This window comes from Ctenopharyngodon idella, chromosome 22, assembly GCF_019924925.1.
Source record: "Ctenopharyngodon idella isolate HZGC_01 chromosome 22, HZGC01, whole genome shotgun sequence".
NCBI lineage: Eukaryota > Metazoa > Chordata > Actinopteri > Cypriniformes > Xenocyprididae > Ctenopharyngodon > Ctenopharyngodon idella.
The window spans coordinates 15,765,501-15,786,425 of NC_067241.1; the positions used below are offsets into that span (position 1 = coordinate 15,765,501).

The 20,925-nt window shown below is 37.1% G+C and overlaps 2 protein-coding genes across 7 annotated transcripts in view; one reads left to right on the forward strand and one right to left on the reverse strand.

Annotated features, from left to right (window-relative positions):
• The window catches only part of nfxl1 (nuclear transcription factor, X-box binding-like 1), a 179,489-nt gene that overhangs the window by 100,443 nt on the left and 58,121 nt on the right, over positions 1 to 20,925 (forward strand). The gene's annotated exons all lie outside the window — the stretch shown is intronic.
• LOC127504518 (lethal(3)malignant brain tumor-like protein 4) overlaps positions 1 to 20,925 on the reverse strand; it is a 45,735-nt gene that overhangs the window by 18,874 nt on the left and 5,936 nt on the right. For 2 of the 6 annotated variants that reach the window (XM_051879229.1, XM_051879231.1), the window contains exons 2-16: positions 19,024 to 19,103; positions 16,660 to 16,749; positions 16,532 to 16,586; positions 16,064 to 16,152; positions 13,320 to 13,424; positions 12,332 to 12,467; positions 12,087 to 12,178; positions 11,795 to 11,946; positions 9,757 to 9,833; positions 8,934 to 9,019; positions 8,751 to 8,861; positions 8,366 to 8,480; positions 7,878 to 7,989; positions 3,967 to 4,164; positions 2,154 to 2,297 (exon numbers count right to left, since the gene is read on the reverse strand). In XM_051879229.1, coding sequence (XP_051735189.1) covers positions 2,154 to 2,297; positions 3,967 to 4,164; positions 7,878 to 7,989; positions 8,366 to 8,480; positions 8,751 to 8,861; positions 8,934 to 9,019; positions 9,757 to 9,833; positions 11,795 to 11,946; positions 12,087 to 12,178; positions 12,332 to 12,467; positions 13,320 to 13,424; positions 16,064 to 16,152; positions 16,532 to 16,586; positions 16,660 to 16,749; positions 19,024 to 19,103 — 1,642 coding nt within the window. The remainder of the gene's footprint in view (positions 1 to 2,153; positions 2,298 to 3,966; positions 4,165 to 7,877; positions 7,990 to 8,365; positions 8,481 to 8,750; positions 8,862 to 8,933; positions 9,020 to 9,756; positions 9,834 to 11,794; positions 11,947 to 12,086; positions 12,179 to 12,331; positions 12,468 to 13,319; positions 13,425 to 16,063; positions 16,153 to 16,531; positions 16,587 to 16,659; positions 16,750 to 19,023; positions 19,104 to 20,925) is intronic. The other 4 variants (XM_051879230.1, XM_051879233.1, XM_051879234.1 and 1 more) reach the window with 3 other exon arrangements.

Consider the following 20,925-nt stretch of genomic DNA (forward strand, 5'->3'; position numbering starts at 1 on the left):
AGAATTAAATACAAATTAAATAAGAAAATTAATACAAATAAAACAAAAAAATTACAATTATAAAATAAAAAAGAATAAAAATATATAAATATATAAATAAGCAAAATTTAATATGCATGCTAAAAAAAATAAACAAATAAAAATGAAAAAAAAATGAAATTAAAAAATAAATAGAAAATTAATAATATAAATTAAATAAATAATAAGCCAACTTTAAGGAATATGCAAAATAAAACAATATAAATAAAAATAAAAATAGAAAATTAATACAAATACAAAATAATTAAATAAAAAAGCTGAATTTAAGATGCATGAAAAATAAAATATGCATATAAAATATATAAATAAAAAAATAAAGAAAAATAAAGAATAAAAATAAATAAATAAAAAGTAAATAAACATGCAAAATTTAAGATGCAGGCTAAAAAATAAATGGACATTAACAAATAAATTAAAATAAAAATAGAAAATTAATAAAAAATAAATAATTATAAAATAAATAAATAAAAAGCAAAATTTAAGGTGCATGCAAAATATAAATAAAAAAAGTTAAAAAATGAAAAAATAAATTACAAAATAAACAGAAAATGAATAAAAATAAAAAAAAGTAAAAAACTAAGATACATGCAAAATTTCACAATTCTAAATATCACAGCAAAAACTAACACTAGACTAACAAATTAAGTTAAAAGAAAACAGTCAGAAATAAAAGCCTGACGTATTCAGACAATAACAGATAAACACAGTTTAATCCTTCAGTTTAGCGCACAGATTTCCTCTGCTGTATCGTTTTTACAGCAGCCTGATCGTTTGCTCTGATAGACTCGACATCTGATCAGCGGTGAGACTCGACATCTGATCATTCTCCCAGCAGGACCATAGTCTTTGAAATCAAGCTTTTTACACCAAATCTCTGGCAAAACGTCCCCAAGCTGTAGGAAGTGTATTAAAAGTGTAATGAAAGCTTTAAATGTTCCTGCTGTAGAAACAGAGGATTGATCCGAAATCTCCTCTGGCTCCGACAGCAATAAACGCTTCATCTATTCCAGCTCACAGCACTGCTTTAAACGAGACCGTTAATGATGCTTTCAAACTCACACACGCATCAGACTCGATAGCTGAGCTTCAATCCATATATTTTTATGCAAATTTTAGGATATCGCATAAAAAACGCTGGATGGAAACACCATACATTCTAAAAAACGCACATAAATAATTGAGGCAGATCATTTTTTTCCCTGATAAGAAGGATGGAAACACATTTACCGTAAAATTACCCTTAAAAACCTCATGTGACTGTCTCAGCAGAGGCTGTGATTGGATAACTGGACTAACCAGTGGACCAATCGCATCGCAGCATCTCAAATGTTGGTTTGGTGGTTCTGAGTCAAAGTCTGTCATCAGAATGATTTGGTTTAATTCCTCCAGAAGCGTCTCACACGATTGTGTTCCCAAACACCAGCATCCGAACGCAAAATCACATGACAGCGTTTATTGTGTTTCGTCTGACGCTCTGAGAACAACTCATTTATGATGGAGGAGAAAAGAGCCTGATTGAAGAAACTTACACTTTTATTACTGATATTTTGCGCCGATTTCCCAGGAAGTGACGATTTTGTTCTCTTGAACACATGGGATGGAAACGATGCTTTATTCGCAAACGTTTTATGCCATATTCCAATTTTGCACACAACTTAAATTCACAACTTTGGATTGAAACACACATAATGAGAACAAAAACACAAACAGACAGTCTGACTCCAAATGCCGGAGAGACTGAACACACAAGCGTCTCTCTTTTATCTGTGGAAGTTCAGAGGACGTTAAAAGCCTCCCAAACATTCTGCAATTAAGAGTAAACGAAACATGAATGATTAATGGCTAGAAACAGATAAAGAAACTCTCTCTGACGGGGTAAAAACACCAAAACAGGCAAATGAACACAACAGACTCCTGTTCAAATCTCATTTACGACAGAAACACTGACACTGATATAGAGAAGAACTTTGCAGAGCTTTTTCATGATCAGACAACAACACTACACACTAAAGAGAGACGAAGATGTGAAAACACATCATAGGTGCTCTTTAAGGGCTGATGTCTGCAGCAGTGATTTATAATCATATGTCAGGAGTTAATAGTTCGGTCATCACCTGCTGGGCAAGCGTCCTCTCTTCCCGAGGGGCGACAGCGGCTTCGCTCCCTGTGTCAAAGGCTCTTCCTTCAGCTCTCTCTTCACCACCGCCGGCCGACCGCGCAGACGAGGAGCGCCGCCTTCATACGCCGCCATCTCCACCCTGAGAGAGACGGATCGACAGGCAATCAGTGCACATGAAAAGTCTTTAAATTCATCATGAGTGTGTGTCCCTTTAAATGCAAATGAGCTCTGCTTTCAAGTCTCTGGTGTCTCCAGAATGTGTCTGTGAAGTTTCAGCTCAAAATCCCCCACAGATCATTTATTATAGCTTGTCAAATTTGCCCTATTTGGGTGTGAGCAAAAACACGCCATTTTTTGTGTGTGTCCCTTTAAATGCAAATGAGCTCCGCTTTCCAGAAGAGGGCGGAGCTTTAACAGCTCAACAACAACAAAGCTGGAGAATCTCACGCAGCCAAAATGAGGATTGTCAGTAACGGTGTTCAGCCTTACATTGTTCAAACCGGAGTCGACACTGATGGAGAGACTCAGGAAGAAGTTACAACTTTTAGACGTTTCTGAATGGTTAGTGGATAAATTTATGTAGTTGCTGTGGAGTTGATTCAACTCATCCACTAGCATGTGCCGTCATGTTAATCTTTTGTGTTGAATTGACCCTCGTTTGTGAAGCAGTCCGGTGTAAAATGACGGCATGTCAACAACACTCTACTACAACAACTCTTCCTCTTCTCTAAAGCAGCCCAACATGGCCCCGCCCCCTTTGTTGTGTGTTCTCAGGGGCGGGGTTTATGTAAATTTTAGGGTTTGTGATGTCACCAACCCGGGAAGAAGCTCGTTGTAGTCCCTACCATCCTTAAAAAGTGATTTCTGTAAAAGAAAATATCTCCCTTTCCATTGAACTTTGAGTGTCGTAACTTTGCAGATGTTGTTTATGCTCAAACAGCAACAAAAGAAAACAAAAAGCATGTAACAAAATTAAACTAATATTAAAATGAAAACTGATTTGAATATGTAAACTCGTGAGTCAGACTGTGATTTATTGGCGTCTCTATAATTCTCCACATTAAGCAGCACATGTTTGTTCGCTGGTTTTCTGCAGTCGGCCGGATTCGTCTCTTGGCAGCAGACGGGGTTTGTCACGACTCCAAACCTCTGAACAAATCAGCGCTTTGCGATTTTCGCCTCTTTCAAAAGTCTACATAAAATTAGCAGTGTAACCCGTCTGTTTATTGACTGAACTGAAACACTGCTGCTTTCAAAATTAAACCTGGAGCTGCTGACGCATTTTATTGTGGATGAAAAACACTCAGGGGCCGCAGCGCTTGACAGGAATCCTCTCACAGCTCTGGACGGACGCCACAGCATTGCTCTCACTGCGCACAGATAATGCAGTCTCTCTCTCTCTCTCGGTCAGAGAATCTGCAGCGCGAGTCAACGCTTCACTGTATGGATGTGAGGACACACACTAGAGAGGAAAGCTGTTCTGAGGCCAAAAATCAGCCCTGATACGACGTTTGACTCGTTTCCATCCACTGAGTGACAATTAAATGATGTTTCATGTGCTCAGAAAACTCATTAATGCTTCATTTACACATACTATTTTCAATTACAGTATTGTATACATAAACATTTCAAATAGCAGTATGCAACAGTCACATGATTAACTCAGCAAGTTGTCAAAAATGAAGTAACTCTGATTAGATTGATCAAATATTGAGTGGATATTATTCACTGCAGAAAGGGAACACTGAGTGCACTAGTTGTGCAGAGTACACTCTGGCATGTAGTAGATCATCTGGTTATTCACAAACCTGTTCTCCACATGGCTGATCTCAACCTTCCCATCCTCCTCCTCCTCCTCCTCCTCCTCCTCTTCATCTGGACACAGGCGTTTGGTCTTCTGCACAAAGTGCACGGGGACGAAGGTGATCTGCTTCTCTCCTCCGAGCCGGTCGGGCAGCACCACTTCTTTCTTCATGTTCATGTCAGAATATGGGCAACCGAAGGCACTGAGAGAAGCAGAAAGAGAGGATAGATAGACATGATTCCACTGTAGAACTTCTCTGATGACATGTTCAGTGGCACGAGGGCGGGGCAACCTGTCACTCACATGCACCAATAGCAAACCACAACCATCCAATCAATTCCCCACAGACAAAATCAAGCCCCGCCCTACATTTGTTCTTGTTCCAGAAGCGTTTCACTCGGATATACGGCACAATAGAGAAGAAAAGACAAGCGCAACTTCTATTTAATGCCGACTTTAACATCTCACACTAATGAATTTGAATCAAGGTTATTATTGTTAACTAAAACTATTAAAAACATTTTTGTTAAATAATTGAAATAATGCTGAAATAAAATATAATATAAACAAAAATTAGAAATGTTTTCTTGGCAGCGAACTTAAATGAGTTAAAATATAGCTGCGAGCAGCAAATATCGGGGTTCAAGCTCTTTAAGGCCTTTAAGCACATGCGTAAAAAGGTATAATGTTTTAATTTGTAAGCTTGTAACTATCTAGATCATAGATGGAAAAGACCATTACAGCCAATTTACCACAGGAAATTTATGGTTTATAAAGCTTTTTAACAGTTATTGAGGTTGAGCCAAAAACCTAGGACTAGTTCACCAAAGTCGGTTTTTGAAATAATCTCCAATATTTAACAAACGTTTCGCTGGACAGCGGCGGTCCTAGAGGCAAAGTTGCTCAGAATGAGGAGTTCTACCATGTGGTACGAATGTTGTGGGCATGCGCGGAAAACAAATTGCATGATACATGATCCTTTTTGCACGCCAAGGCACCCCCTGGTGGCCGATTTCTTTTGAATTTCTCACAGGCTTCTAGGGCAGTGAGTCAAACAGGCCCAGCGAGTTTCATTCTGATCGGCCTCCGTTAACTCTGTCTGATAGCTGCTCAAATTTCATTGGCCGATGGCGGACATGTTTTTCGAGATGCGTCAATGTCCTCATAGACAGTCATCACACCTCGGACCAAGACACTGCATGCCCATTTTCAAGTCGATCGGACTAACGGTAAAGTAGTTATAGCCATTTTCATGCTTTTTTCCCCTGTTGTAGTGCCACCAAGTGGCCAGTCACCACGTCCTTTTTCACGCGACCACAGACTGAGCTCTTACATCGGTGTACCAAGTTTGGTGAAAATATCTCATTCTGTTCACGAGTCATAGCCATTTTAGTAAAAGTGGCTCCGCCCACTTCAAACGTTTTGGCGGCCCTTAGTGACCATGAATCAAAATTTCAACTTTTTTTTTATAACTATTGACAATCATACTCCGGAGAATTTCGCTGCACTGGTTTGGTTCCGATTGGGTCAAAAACCTAGAACTAGTTCGCAAAAGTAGGTTTTTCAAAAATTCCAAAAATACCTGAAAATTTCACCTTTGTGATTACGACTTACGGTTTGGTCTGCCCGATCACTTTTAGGGGAGAATGCTGATCCTTGGAAATTTTACCAATTACAATAGGATTTCAGAGCTACACGCTTGAACACATAATCACTAAAATTACTAACCAAGTTTAAAATACTTGAAACAGGTTTTACACAATATATACATATGTTATGAACAAATATATCAATGCTTATGAATTAGAGGTCGACGGGACATTTTTCATTTCCAGCGTCCGTCTCTCCTACAGCTGGAGGAACATCTGCCAGACACCGATCCTCCTCTCAGAGCGAGGAAAAACACCTGAAACTAAAGGAGACGCGAGCGCTGGGACACAAACACTTGCTTCTGCTTCTTAAACATTGAAGGAAACTCACTGCGTCTTTTCTGAGGTGAAGCGGAAACTTGTTTAAGAGAAGCAGGAGATTCTCAGGTCACATTCAGTGTATGGACCTAAGAATAGAGATCCGCTCACTGCACTGCACTGCGAGAAACCACGTTACGCTCAAAAACACCATACTACCTGTGTGATTTATAAAAATAACACAAATGGACGGCATTGAAAAAGAACGACCAGTGCATCTTGCACTTAATATATTATAATATTATTTATTTATTCATTGCAGCATGAGCTCAAAGTCAGGGTGCATATCCATACAGCCAAAACACTGAAACAGATAATGAGTTCATCTATAATAAAGATTGAATTAAGAAACTCTAGTAGACGAGGCAGTAGAAGATTATGAAGTAGCTTTGATTACTCATTATAATATGCATGTTAAATTATGTATCCATTGCAGTATATTTCAGCTCACATAGCTCTTGTTTACTGTAATAATGGCTTTGGGCGTCTCATATAAACAGTGTGAGCGTCAAACTCATTTAACTCAAGAGGACGTTTATTAAAGTGATGCAAACCACAGCAGCCTAATAATACTGCAACGTTCTGCTTAAACTGCTAGTTTTGAGATAAACTGTATGCAAATGCATGCAAATAGGATGTAAATAAGGTTTTAATGAAACCCAGTTCAACATTACATTTCTAAGCAGAGAGGATTTTGCTGAAGCGCTGCTTTAAAATGGTTCCTTTCTTATGCTGTCTGTGTAATCAGAAGTGGCTTTCTAAAAAAAGACAGTATCCTTTCACTATATGTGCACAATTGATTCACCGGTGATTATATGGCTGGGAAAGGTGAGCTACAGGAATAGCAGCGCTGCTGATTGCATCCCAGACGCTCCGGGCAGGATGTGAAGGTGAGATCGGAGGGTCCGTTATATTGTGTGTGTCGCTGGGATCAAGTTCTATTCCGCATCCTGCCTGAGCTCGTTTAGCGCTCGTTTACGGCTCGTTTGTGAGCAGATGCTACTGAGAGACACACAAGTTTAGTTCTTATCTTAAAGATAGCACTTTCTCTCTAGCTTTGGGTAAGTTTTCCTCATCCTCAGCTCATATTATTAGTGGGGTACCTCAGGGTTCTGTACTGGGCCCGCTTTTTTTTTTAACTTATATATGCTTCCGCTTTGGAGTATTATAATGTTTCTTTGCATTTTTATGCTTATTATAGCCAGCTTTATTTGCCGTTTAAAACTGGCGATTCTATTCAGCCTTTGCTGGACTGTCTTGAGGACATAAAGTGTCCATTTTAGGATTTTGTTGTTTGTTTTTAAAGCTCTTAATGACCAAGCTCCATCTTATTTTAAAGACCTTCTTATCCCCTACAGTATACATCTAATAGACTTTTAAGATCTTCTGACATCCGCCTTGCACCTTCCATTACTGTTTTTAAAATTAGGCTGAAAACGTATCTTTACTCCCAGGCATTTTAATGTATTTTTGTATTGTATTTTTTCTTACAACAGCACTGAACAGATTAGATCAAAACCCTGAGAACACATTGAGCTCTGGCACACGGCAGCAGGTTTAACGGGAGAAATGAAGGATTTGTTCCAGCCGTGACTTTCATCAGAGACAACAGAGGCATGCTGGGATTGAGACAGACAGACTGTTGGCTGAGAGTCTCAGCAGATGCATTTGTCTCTGAACAGAGTCCAGGAGAAACCAGTCCTCACAAACCCCAAGATCACAGACAATAACACAATCATACTAGCCTTGAGTAAAGCTTTAGTTCACCCAAAAATGAATATTCTGCCTTCCTGTAGCTCTAACAGTAGATCATAGTGCTTGCAAAAGCAAGGTCATGGGTTCGATTCCCAGGAAATGGGACTTACATAGCTTGAAAGCAATGTAAGTCGCAGTAAATGAGGACAGTGTTGATGTGAATGATTGTTTTGGGTGTCAGTGAGTGTCTCACCTGTGGTGTCCGGTGTATTTTGCTCCTTTGATGTGTCCGATGCCCCTGCAGCCCGGAGTCGGACACACGCCCTGCGTCACGGAGCTCTTCACATCTGAAAGCCCTGCATATGCTTCAAAACAACAACAACACACATTCTCAAATGAGCGCAGTGCATCAGCCTGGATTTGACTTAATGAAACACTAATGTAACATGTTTGTACAGCGTTACTCTAGTGACCAACAGCTATTTCAGTTCCTCACACACACACACAGATGAGAATAACGCTTCATATATCATACTAAACACAGTAAAACTTCACATATCTCAGGTCAGCCAAGTAATTCATCATGTGATCTATTTGTGTGGCATAATGGGAACAGACTCACTCACACAACACAACAACACACACACACACACACACCGTGTGAGCGCATTAGCTGAACCAACCTAAACAAGCATGGTTTCAGCTAAAGCAACTAGAGTGTGTAAGTAACTAGTAACTCACCGAGCGGCGGTTCTAGCGGGTGACCCGTCCTGGAGCACCAGCCCACCGGATGAAGATCTGGCAGGTCTGAATCCACCCAAAAATCAAACTTCTCATGCCAGCCATCAAAATGCACCTAAGGAAGAGAGAGATCCTTATTCCACCACCAGGACAATAAATCAAACACACAATGAGTTTCTCTTAAACCTTATTTAGTTTCAACAAATAAACTAGTAGATAATATGAGTCCAAAAGTAATAAACAGAGATTGTTTGGGGTCATAAAAAAAGAAATTAATACTTTTATTCATCAAGGACGCATTAAACTGATCAAAAGTTTCATAAATCAAACTCTGACCAACACATATCTGACATCTATAACTAAAGCGATCAGTGATCTTCCTCACTTTGACTCTGTAGTCTTCGGTGTCGGTGATTGTGGCCACACGGATCAGCATCGGGTTCCGTCTGTCCACTGCCTCCAACTTCATGTGCAGCTGGAAGCCGTGTGCCGGTCTCTACAGGAACATGACAGTGGTCAGAACGCAGTTACATCTCTTCAATCACATGGTTATGAAACACGTTCTCACCACACAGAAGGCTTGACTCGGAGCAGCAGACGCGCCTGTATCTTCCATGTAATCCTCCCAGATGAAGTGCTCTGGATTGGGGTGTCCTAAAACACAAATACTCACAAATCACACCTGTAGTGACACGTAATGGTGTGCATTTAAAGTGGACCTACCCTTTCACAAGATGTAATATAAGTCTCTGGTGTCTCCAGAATGTGTCTGTGAAGTTTCAGCTCAAAATCCCCCACAGATCATTTATTATAGCTTGTCAAATTTGCCCCTATTTGGGTGTGAGCAAAAACACGCCATTTTTGTGTGTGTCCCTTAAAATGCAAATGAGCTGCTGCTCCCGCCCCCTTTCCAGAAGAGGGCGGAGCTTTAACAGCTCACGCTTCGGTTGCTCAACAACAACAAAGCTGGAGAATCTCACGCAGCCAAAATGAGGATTGTCAGTAACGGTGTTCAGCCTTACATTGTTCAAACCGGAGTCGACACTGATGGAGAGACTCAGGAAGAAGTTACAACTTTTAGATGTTTCTGAATGGTTAGTGGATAAATTTATGTAGTTGCTGTGGAGTTGATTCAACTCATCCACTAGCATGTGCCGTCATGTTAATCTTTTGTGCAAATCCACCGTTGAAGCCCCTCCTTCTGAAAAGCACAATGTGCTCTGATTGGTCGGCTGGAGCAGTGATGTCCCGCCCCTTAACCATAACCGCCAGTTTTAACTCACTACTAACCCAACCAGGCCCCGCCCCTTAATTCTGCGTATGAATTATTTAAATGAGGAATATTGTGTCACATCCATCCTCTAGGGGTCACTGTAGAGTTTGATACCCACCCTGAGGTGCAGTGAGCGGCCGGCCGTGATCTTGACACCAGCCCACCGGGTGAATATGAGGGCTGCTCGCGTCACACCTGAGGAAATAAAACATTATCCATCACTGAGGAGCAACATCATCTTCTGCAGCGCAACCAATAATGTGAGGCGTGTGTGAAAACAGAGGCTTTGCTTCTTGTTTCACGGATATAAGAAGAAAAACAATATATTAAATCATCCTGAATGGTCTTGGCTCAATGCGCAGCATCTGTGTCAGAGCTTCTCCTGCTGGATACAGACAGTAATAACACACAGAACAGACTCCATGTTGTTTCTGCACTAATCCATTTATAGCGGCTCTGTGAACGGACGCGTCTCTCTGTGTGGGATGGACTCTAATTTTACCTCCTCTTCCTCTCCAGGGCTTTATCATGAGCAAATCCCAGCAGTATTGTGGTGCATTATATAAAGCACAGACGTGCATCACTGGACTGGAATCAATCAGTCATTATAAACACATGTTACATAAGCAGAAGTGCATATTAATGTGATACTACACTAATACAGTCACAACCTCCAGTAAACATCCACAGAACATCAGAGGCGCTTTAATTAATCGTCTGTACATCAAACCTGCACCTCCTATGAATAATCATCATTATGCAAATGATTTATTTCTACCATGATCTACATTCTTTCATCTTTTCCCTTCTTATAATGTATTGAATATAATTTTCATTAGGATTTTTGCATATTCAGCCCTGTTTGGACACTTTTCATATTGTTAATGTATATTAATATTTCACACAGATCAATGAAAAACTGTAAACAAATAATCAAATAATAAAGAATATAATAAAGAATATTACAAAAAGTAAAGTTATGGTATTGTGATGGAAATCTATCTATCTATCTGTCTATCCGTCCATCCATCCATCCTAACATCCATCCAAACAAAAATCCAAACATCCATCTATCCAAACAAACATCCATCCAAACAAACATCCATCCATCCATCCAAACAAACAACTATCCATCCAAACAAACATCCATCCAAACAAACATCCATCCATCCATTCAAACATCCATCCATCCATCCAAACATCCATCCATCCATACATCCAAACATCCATCCATCCAAACATCCATCTATCCATTCAAACATCCATCCATCCAAACATCCATCCATCCAAACAAACATCCATTCAAACATCCATCTATCCAGACATCCAGACATCCAAACATCCATCCAAAAAAACATCCATCTATCCATTCAAACATCCATCCATCCATTCAAACATCCATTTATCCAAACATCCATCCATCCAAACATCCAAACATCCATCCATCCAAACATCCATCTATCCATTCAAACATCCATCCATCCAAACATCCATCCATCCAAACAAACATCCATTCAAACATCCATCTATCCAGACATCCAAACATCCATCCAAAAAAACATCCATCCATCCAAACATCCATCCATCCAACCATCCATCCAAACATCCATCCAAACATCCATCCATCCAAACATCCATCCATCCAAACATCCATCCATCTATCCAAACATCCATCCATCCAAACATCCATCCATCTATCCAAACATCCATCCATCTATCCAAACATCCATCTATCCAAACATCCATCCATCCAAACATCCATCCATCCAAACAAACATCCATCCATCCAAACAAACATCCATTCAAACATCCAAACATCCATCCAAACAAACATCCATCCATCCAACCATCCATCCAAACATCCATCCATCCAAACAAACATCCATCCATCCAAACAAACATCCATCCATCCAAACATCCATCCATCCAAACATCCATCCATCCAAACAAACATCCATCTATCCAAACATCCATCCATCCAAACAAACATCCATTCAAACATCCAAACATCAACATCCATCCAAACAAACATCTATCTATCCAAACAAATAGTTAATGAATTTTGCAACATTAACGCTGTTATTTTTCCTGTGAAGCTGCTTTGAAACAATCTGTATTGTATAAAGTGTTATAGAAATAAAGCCGACTCGACTCACCAGTAGTCGTACGTGTCGTCCCAGTTGTCAAAATGAACGAGGAATCGGTTGTCCACGATGTCCGCCACGGTGGCCACACACACCAGACACGGGTTCTTCCGGTCCACCGCCTCCAGCTTCATGCCCACTTCAAACATCGCGGCGCTTGAAGTCTGTGAAGAGAAAAGAGCTGGTTAACATCTCCATCTGATCTCCTTCAGTTTTCAGACGTTTACTTGTGTCACGCATGAGCCGTGAAAAAAGTTCCCGCCCGACGACTGTCATTTCTGTAAGAGAAGGTCGGTGGACTTACGCTGCTTTGGGATTTGAAGAGATTCTTTGGTGCAGCTTGAGCGTTACAGGCTTCCAGATATTTCTCCCAGTCAAACTCGTTTGGCTTGTAACCTGACAGCACGAGAAAAATTGATTAATTAAACAAGAAAAAAAGAGCTCATATCTGGAGGACATATTTATTACAGAGGACTTACAACGGACACATGACATGTTTTGAATAAACATCTCAGCAGGTTTAGGATGGAAATCAAACTCTAAACGAACCTTTGGGTGGATGAAGTTTGTGTCCCGTGGACTCGCACCATCCGGCTGGTTTGATGTCAGGAGAGTCGGCGTTTACCCAGAAGTCATAGCACTCTGAGTATCCGTCGATACGGAGACGCAGACGGAAGCCAATCACCTTCAAGAACAAGCAAATCAACAGTAATCTCAACTTAAAAATATAGCTGCAAGCAGCAGTTAAGGGGCCAAACATGGCTGGGATCACACTGACAACAACAATGAGCAAATAAAGGCATATTAAGTTGATTTTAGGCAAAATGACTGAAAAACCATAAACACAGTCACTAATAAAGACTTAATGGTTTATCACTTTTGACCAATAGGTGGCGCTGTGACAAAATTGATGTGGCGTGGTCAGAGTGAGGTGACAATGACTCATGCAAAGTTTGGTGTCAATATGCCAAAACATTGCAGATATGGAGCCTCAAGAGTCATTTTGGCATCAAATTTTTTGCTGCGGTATACGAAAACGGTTTCATCTATCGACAAAAAAATCCAAAATTTTTTGTCGGCACAGTCTGAAGATGATACAATTCGATTTTGGTGAAAATCAGACGAATGGTCTAGGAGGAGTTCGAAAAAGTAGGTTTTGAAAGAAAATCAAAATGGTGGACAGGAAGTTTGGCATAAAATACAGCGTTTTACTATAAAAATTGAAAATGGCCGACGCCGATATGGGAAAATTGGATATTATTCGACTCTGGAATGACGTGCCAAATATAACGAGGCTACTTTTTTATGATTTTTGGACAAACAGTTCAGAAGTTATAAGCAAAAATACCTATTTTTCGTATCTCCGACCACTAGGTGGAGCTGTGCCAAAAAGCAGCATGTAACCTTAGGTCATGCTTGTCTTATTTCATGAAAAATGTATAAAAATGAAGTGATTTTATGATTAAAAAGGACATGCATTTTCTGTTTGATGCATGCACTCTGAAGTATCACGTGTAGTGCAGTGAGTATTTCTGACCTCGGCCACGGACAGCACACAGAACATGGACGGATGCAGCGGGTCGATCCCTTCCAGCCTCATCCCGACCTTAAATCCGCTCCTGCTGTTCGGAAACGCCTGGAACTAGAAGAGCACAAATCAAAGAGTTCAGAGACATGAAGAACCTGACGCTTCAGCACACTGAACGTCTTCGGTCTGGTGTGTTTCCGAGGGGAGCAGATGTCCCGTCGGATCCCTTCAGGAACAAAACGGCCCGAGAGACGAGGACACCAGTGCTTTATGAGCTCAAAGTCAGGAGACGCGGACGCTGACAGCTGCTGGAGTGAATCACGTCTGTGTGACGGAGAGACCTGGATCTGTTTCTCTTCCGACTGTCTCTGCTGTATTCAGTGGCGTCTGATCAATCGCTGTGTTTCCATACAAAGTTGTGAATTTAACTTGGAATATATCATAAAAAAGCCATAACATTTATGCATTTGGCAGATGCTTTTATCCATTCAAGGTATAAACTTTTATCACTGACAATCAAATCAATAACTTCAGCATCATAAGTGGGAAAATATGATGAAATAATCGTTTGGAACAACATAAATGCTGTTTAACACACAGTGTCTATAGGAGCGTCTGCAGTCAGTGTCGCTCCACGAACATTAATCACAGAATCCTGCTGACCTGCCGGATCTGTAGTGAGTCTGTAACAATGCAGCTCTGGAGTCACGTGTTCAGCGCATGCGGAGGCGTTCATACGGTTCGGTTATTTTTAGCTCCTGATCCAGCACAGGACAGTGAGTGATGCGCTAAAGGAACACGTTTAACACAAACTGATTCTGCTCAATCTTTAATGTGTTCCTGATATCGAGTCGCTGTTTCATCACTATAAAATCTGTGTCATTGTTTCTGTTTGTGTTTTAGTAATCAAAAAGCATGTCTAATTAATTTAACTCACATACAACTGAACAAAAATGTATTAAAAGTTGAACAAAAATTACATTTTTAGAGCTTTACGAACTGTTTTACTTTTTCCCCAAACTCAGTTTTTTCAGTTTGAATTTTTCTGGATTGTATTTAAAATTGTTAAGTTACATTTTCTAATCAACTGAAATCATAAAAATTATACAATTTAACAACAATTTATTAAAAGATTAACTAAAATTACATTTTAAGGCTTTATAAAAAAATAGTTTTTCCCAAATTCTGTTTTAATTTTTCTGGATTGTGTTTTAATGATTAAATTGTATTAATCAAAAAACGTGTCTAATTAATTTAAATCATTAAACTTATTCAATTTAACAACAATTCATGAAAAGATTAACAAAAATACAAATTTTAGGGCTTTATGAAATCTGTTTTATTTTTTCCCCAAATTCTGTTTTTTCCATTTAAATTTTTTCTTTTAGTATCAGATTTTTTATTTTAGTAATCAAAAAGCATGTCTAATTAATTGAAATCATGAACCTTATACAATTTAACAGCAATTCATTAAAAGTTCAATAAAAATAACATTTTAGGGCCCTTTGAAAACCTTTTTATTTTTTTCCCCGAATTCCGCTTTTTCCATTTAAATTTTTTCTGGACTGTATTTTAATGTTTAAATTAATTTTAGTAATCAAAAAGCTTGTCTAATTAACTTAAATCATAAAAACAATACAATTTAAAGAAAATTCACTAAAAATCTAACAAAAAACAAAACAAAAAAAATTTAGGGCTTTGTGAAATCGGTTTTATTTTTCCCCAAAATTCCATATTCTCTGTTTTAATTTTTCTGGATTGTGTTTTAATGCGTAAATTAAATTTTAGTAATCAAAAAGCATGTCTAATTAACTGAAATCATAAAAATTATACAATTTAACAACAATTTATTAAAAGATTAACTAAAATTACATTTTAAGGCTTTATAAAATCTGTTTTTTTTTTTTTTTCCCAAATTCTGTTTTAATTTTTCTGGATTGTGTTTTAATGTTTAAATTAAATGTTAGTAATCAAAAAGCTTGTCTTATTAACTGAAATCATAAAAATTATACAGTTTAACAACATTTCATTAAAAGTTTAACAAATACACAAATTTTAGGCCTTTATAAAATCTGTTTTATTTTTTCCCCAAATTCTGTTTTATATTTTCTGGATTGTAGTTTGTGGTTCTGGATGTTTAAATTAAATTTTAGTAATCAAAATGCATGTCTAATTAAGTGAAATTATGAAACTTTTACAGCTGAACAACGACTTATTAAAAGTTGAACAAAAATGACATTTTTAACGCCTCATTAAAACCTGCTTTATTTTCCCCCAAAATTCCATATTTTTTGTTTTAATTTTTCTAGATTGTTTTAATGGTTAAATTAAATAGTAATCAAAATGCATGTCTAATTAATTGAAATCATGAAACTTTTACAATTTAACAACAATTTATTAAAAAAATTAAATAAATTTGGCGCCCATGACATCCATTTTATTCTTTCCCAAAATTCAGTTAAATTTTTACCAAATTCTGGCTTTCCATTATAAGTTTTTCTGGATTGCGTTTTAATGGCTTAATTAAATATTAATACTCAAAAAGCATGTCTAATCAACTGAATTCATAAAACCTTAACAATTTAATAATTTAAAATCCACAATTCCATCCAGAAATCATAGGGCTCTACATGTCTGAATTTAATAGTATATTCTAACAGACACATTATAGTTTCAGACTGAAGGGTGAACACAGTCTAATGAGACCTTCATCATCATCATCATCAGAGCTGACCCCAGATCAGACGCTGTACCTCAGTGAAGAGCTGCAGAGGTGCGGCTTCTGCTCTCTCGTCCTCCAGATACTGATCCCAGGACCACGGCTTCTTCTTACTGCTCACTGCTGACAAACACACTCAATTATTCAGCTTCTGCTCCACAAAACTTCTTCTAGAAGAAACACTGATGCTGTCGGTGGTTTCTAGATGGACAGCGATAGAGCAAAGCAGCCGCTTCCGTTAGTAAAATTAATGGAGTTTTTCTCCACAGAGAAACTGATTTAACAATAACTTATAAACTGTTAAAGACAATCCCACTGTGAGGCTGTTAGTCCATGCTATTTCAAGCCATCATCATGTTTAACATCAGAATTTGTAGTGAAAAACTACATTACCCATGATGCTGTACAGATTCCACCAATCAGAGAGTTGAAACAAGCAAAACACACCAATCATAAAGCTCTCAAAATACTTAAATATGTGTCTGTATAACTATGATTCTACCTTGTGAAGTGGAAACTTTATTCTTCATCTTCGCGGCGTCTTCTTTCGGTCGCTCCTGAGAAGGAAGCAGAAAGTCTGGTCACTGATTCACTGGAACTGAGCTGAAGGTCAGAGGTCACGGTACTCACACGCAGACTGTACTCGTCTGAAACGCTTCTGGGGTTCAAACTGTGTTTCTTCCTCTTGCGGTCGTCACTCTGCATCATTAGAGATCGACTCTACGGACACAAACAAACCTCACGATCAGAGCATTAAACTAGAGCCTCTTCTGCTCACCGGCGCGCCGTTTATTTGATCAAAAATACTGAAAAATGTGAAATAATATGTAAAATAATTCTATGTGAATATATAGTAAAGTGTAATTTATTCCTGTGATCAAAGCTGAATTTTCAGCATCATTACTCCAGTCTTCAGTGTCACATGATCCTTCAGAAATCATTCTGATATGATGATTTGATGCTCAAGAAACATAATAAATGTCTTAACTGTCACTTTTGACAGTAATTTAATGCGTCATTGATGAATAAAAGTATTAATTTCTTTAAAAAAAATAAACTTGTGAACTGTATTGTACATGACATGTTTGAGCTGCAGGACAGAACGTTCCTGTTCGGCTCCTTTAAAGATCCGCCTGTGAAACCGTATGTAGTGTTTAACTCTTCTAGCTAACTCAACAGTTTCATGCAGTCTTCTGAGTGCCCTACACCTCATTAAGGCTGGTCTGCAGTGATCTGGATCTCCCAGGAGGCCGTTCAGACTGACGGCGATGGATTACACAGTTTCCAGCGCTAAAGAGAGTCTCAGTGAGTCTGAATCTCAGAGATCAAGAGCTCCTGCTGACTGAAGATCACACATGATACGCAGAACTACATATACAGAACCTGCAGGACTATCTGATCTTACATTAGATGGTTTAAGGTCAAATCCAACACACAAGAGGTCAACTGGACAGATGTTGTTGGGCTGAACACAAGGCCTGAGTCGAGGTTATGGATAGTTGCAATTGCAAATAATATTTTAATTTAAAATACGCACACATGCGCTCTTATTCGTATTTTAATATGTTGAAAATGCAAAACATTTCTTGTCTCGTCTCATTCAGTTATGAATCATGTAAATGACAGAATATTTCCAATTAAAAACAGTGAAATTTGATAAAAGTTAGTAGTTTGCATCGCCGTATGTCATTTGTTTAACATTTCTAACGTGAAACAGTTGTCAAATATTAAATGTTTAGATATTTAATATACAACATTAAAACTAAAGTGTCAATTGCAATTGTGATTATATGTGTATATGATAATATTGTGAGTATATAATCAACATGACTATAACTATTATTATTATTATTATTATTATTATTAATAAATAAAATCTTAAACAAAATAAATTACTATTGTAACGTAAAATAGAATAATAAAAAAAGAGTATTTAAAAATGTTTGAAATTAAAAATATAGGACAAATATTAGTAGATGTACTGTAAAAAACTAAATAAATAAATAAATAAATAAATATATATATATATGCTTTATATTTGATTATATATAAATAATATTGTGATTATATATATCAATATGACTATCATTTTTAAACTATTATTATTAAAAATAAATAAAATATTAAACAAAATAAATTACTATAATGTAAAATAAAATAAATAATTGAGTATTTAAATATATATATATATATATATATATATATTAAAAAAAATATATATATATATATATAACAAAATAAGAAATATTACTGCTATAATGTATTATAAATGAGTATTTAAAAATTTTTGAAATTAAAAAAAGGACAAATATTAGATGTACTTTAAAAAAATTATATATATATATAATTTTTTATCATTTTTTACAGTACATCTAATATTTGTCTTATTTTATTTTCAAACATTAAACCATGTTAAACCACAACTATCATTTTTTTTAATTATTATTACTATTATTAAATAAAATATTAAACAAGATAAGAAATATTACTATAGTAATATAAAGTAAATAACTGAGTATGTTTTATATATATATATATATATATATATATTTATTTATTTATTTTACAGTACATCTACTAATATTTATGTCTTAATTTTTTTATTTTCAAACATTAAACCATGTATTGTGTCAGAAATCAGCTGGGAGACCTTAAAGTTTCTTTTGTTGACAACAAATTTCTACACATAAATTATGTTAAACATTTATATTAATGTTTTATCAACCCATATTACAACATAAAACACTTTGTGCATTTAATATTTACTCTAATAAATCACGGCCTTTGTGATCTGATAACTGCACAGAGTTTGACATTTGAACCCACAACTAGAGAAGTGACATCATAAACATCATCTGTCTGTAATGAGTCTCTTCTGACAGCTGTTAATATTCATCATCATCATCATCATCATCTTCACAGCTGCTGCATCTACATGTTCAACAATCTCACTTAAAAACAATGATATTTAACAGAATGAACAGTTCAACTGACCGGCTGATATCCGGTCAGGGTTTCATCCCGCGAGCGTCCGACACAAACACATGCTTCATCTGTCCACACATTCACAGGACCTGAAAGAGACCATCAACATCAGATTACTGCAGTTTCACAGACTCCTCCATCCATCAGAGCAATGAAACACGAGCGGGAAGATGAACAGACGCCTGTGAAAATGATTCTGACATCTGTGGAAATAAACCCATGAACGTCTAACCGTCTCAATCGCTCACATCCAGAAGAACGACACGCTGTGACAAAACACTTTAGATGATGTTTTCAGTTGAAGTGTGAACAAAACTTCATCATTTCTAACTCCTGCCACAATAATCTTTGATACTTCTGATATGAAACGGTCTCAGCTTTCAGATTCTGTCAGTTTTATCACAAAATTCAGTTTTTGTGTCTGTTTAATGTGAGCCGATCATCTCTTAAAAACTGCTTTTTGTGCCATTAATTAAATGTTTGTACAAATCAGTTGTTAGTTTACAGCATTAGTTCAGAACTTCAGAGAGAAAAATGGACATGTACCGTACCTGATATACATCCAAATGAATCAACATCGAATCAGAACTGAATCAAATCGCAAGTTGAAACGAAATCAAACTGAATGGTGAAATGCGCTCATTCCTACAAAACACTGAAGACAGAATGAGAGGAAAGTGTTCAGAGGAGACTGAGGATGTTATCGAAGCGCTTCAGAAAGTCCCTGATGAGCGTCACAGGAACGGGTGATTTTGGAGAATAAAAACATGAGGTGATTCACACTGATTCAGTCAAGATTAATGAGATAATGAATCACTGCAATTATGAACAGATCCAGCCAGTTTAAACGCACTGATTATGATTAACAAGCTGACAAAACACACGAAACCGTGACGCTTCATCACGAACGGATCGTTAGTCTGATTCACTTTGTCTTCAAAACTTCTTGAAATTCACAAAAAGAGCATCCAGAGTTTATAGAGCAACTAAAACATTAAAACTTCAGGATTCCAGCAGAAAGTTCTTCAGATTCTGCTCTTTTTACCACTCAATTTACTTGATTTTCCAGTCGTTTAGGATTTTCTGGATATAAGAATTAAGGTTTATAATATATATATAGTAATATATAGTAAAATAATATTATATAGTTTTTTTTAATAACATTACAAGTTTGATTAAACCAAAATATGAGGAAAATATATATATATATTAAATATGAAGGAAGAACTAACACTAAATTTTGGTATTTATCTGACAAAATTATTTGGCAAAAAAAGACAAATTACAGATCCAGGTTTTACTTTACTATACAAAATAATGCACAGAAAAACAAAAAGCTGAAAGGAAAAAGCAAACATTGACTACATCATAATCAGTTATTAATATTTCATTGTTTCTCTTGTGTTTTTGCATGTTCATAATCTCTTTGTATGACAGTCAAAAATTATGTCGTACAATTTGTCATGTTTCATTGCATTATTATCGCAAATAAAACATTTTAATACGCAATATGACTACAAAATCTTTAGTAATAATTGGATATATGGTGAAGATGTCAATTTTACTAGGCCGGACGTGATTTTAAGTTTATTTTAACTCATTTTGAGGAAGTGTTCTGAGGCCCCCTAGTGGAGCCCGGACCCCTGCTGACAAAAAAGATCGGTCATCTGATTAATAACTGCTAACATCCACATGTCAGTAACAGTGGTGAATCTGTCACCTGACGAGTGTCCTTCACAGATCAGATCACATGACAGACCCGCCGTGTGATTACGCTGACAGATCACATGATGTAACATCAGTTCAGCTTCAGATTCTCACGTTCATGTCCAGATCACAAATATAGGTGGACAGTGTTTTATTTCAGCTGGACACTAATAAGCTGTTATTATTTCCTGCAGCAACTTCAAT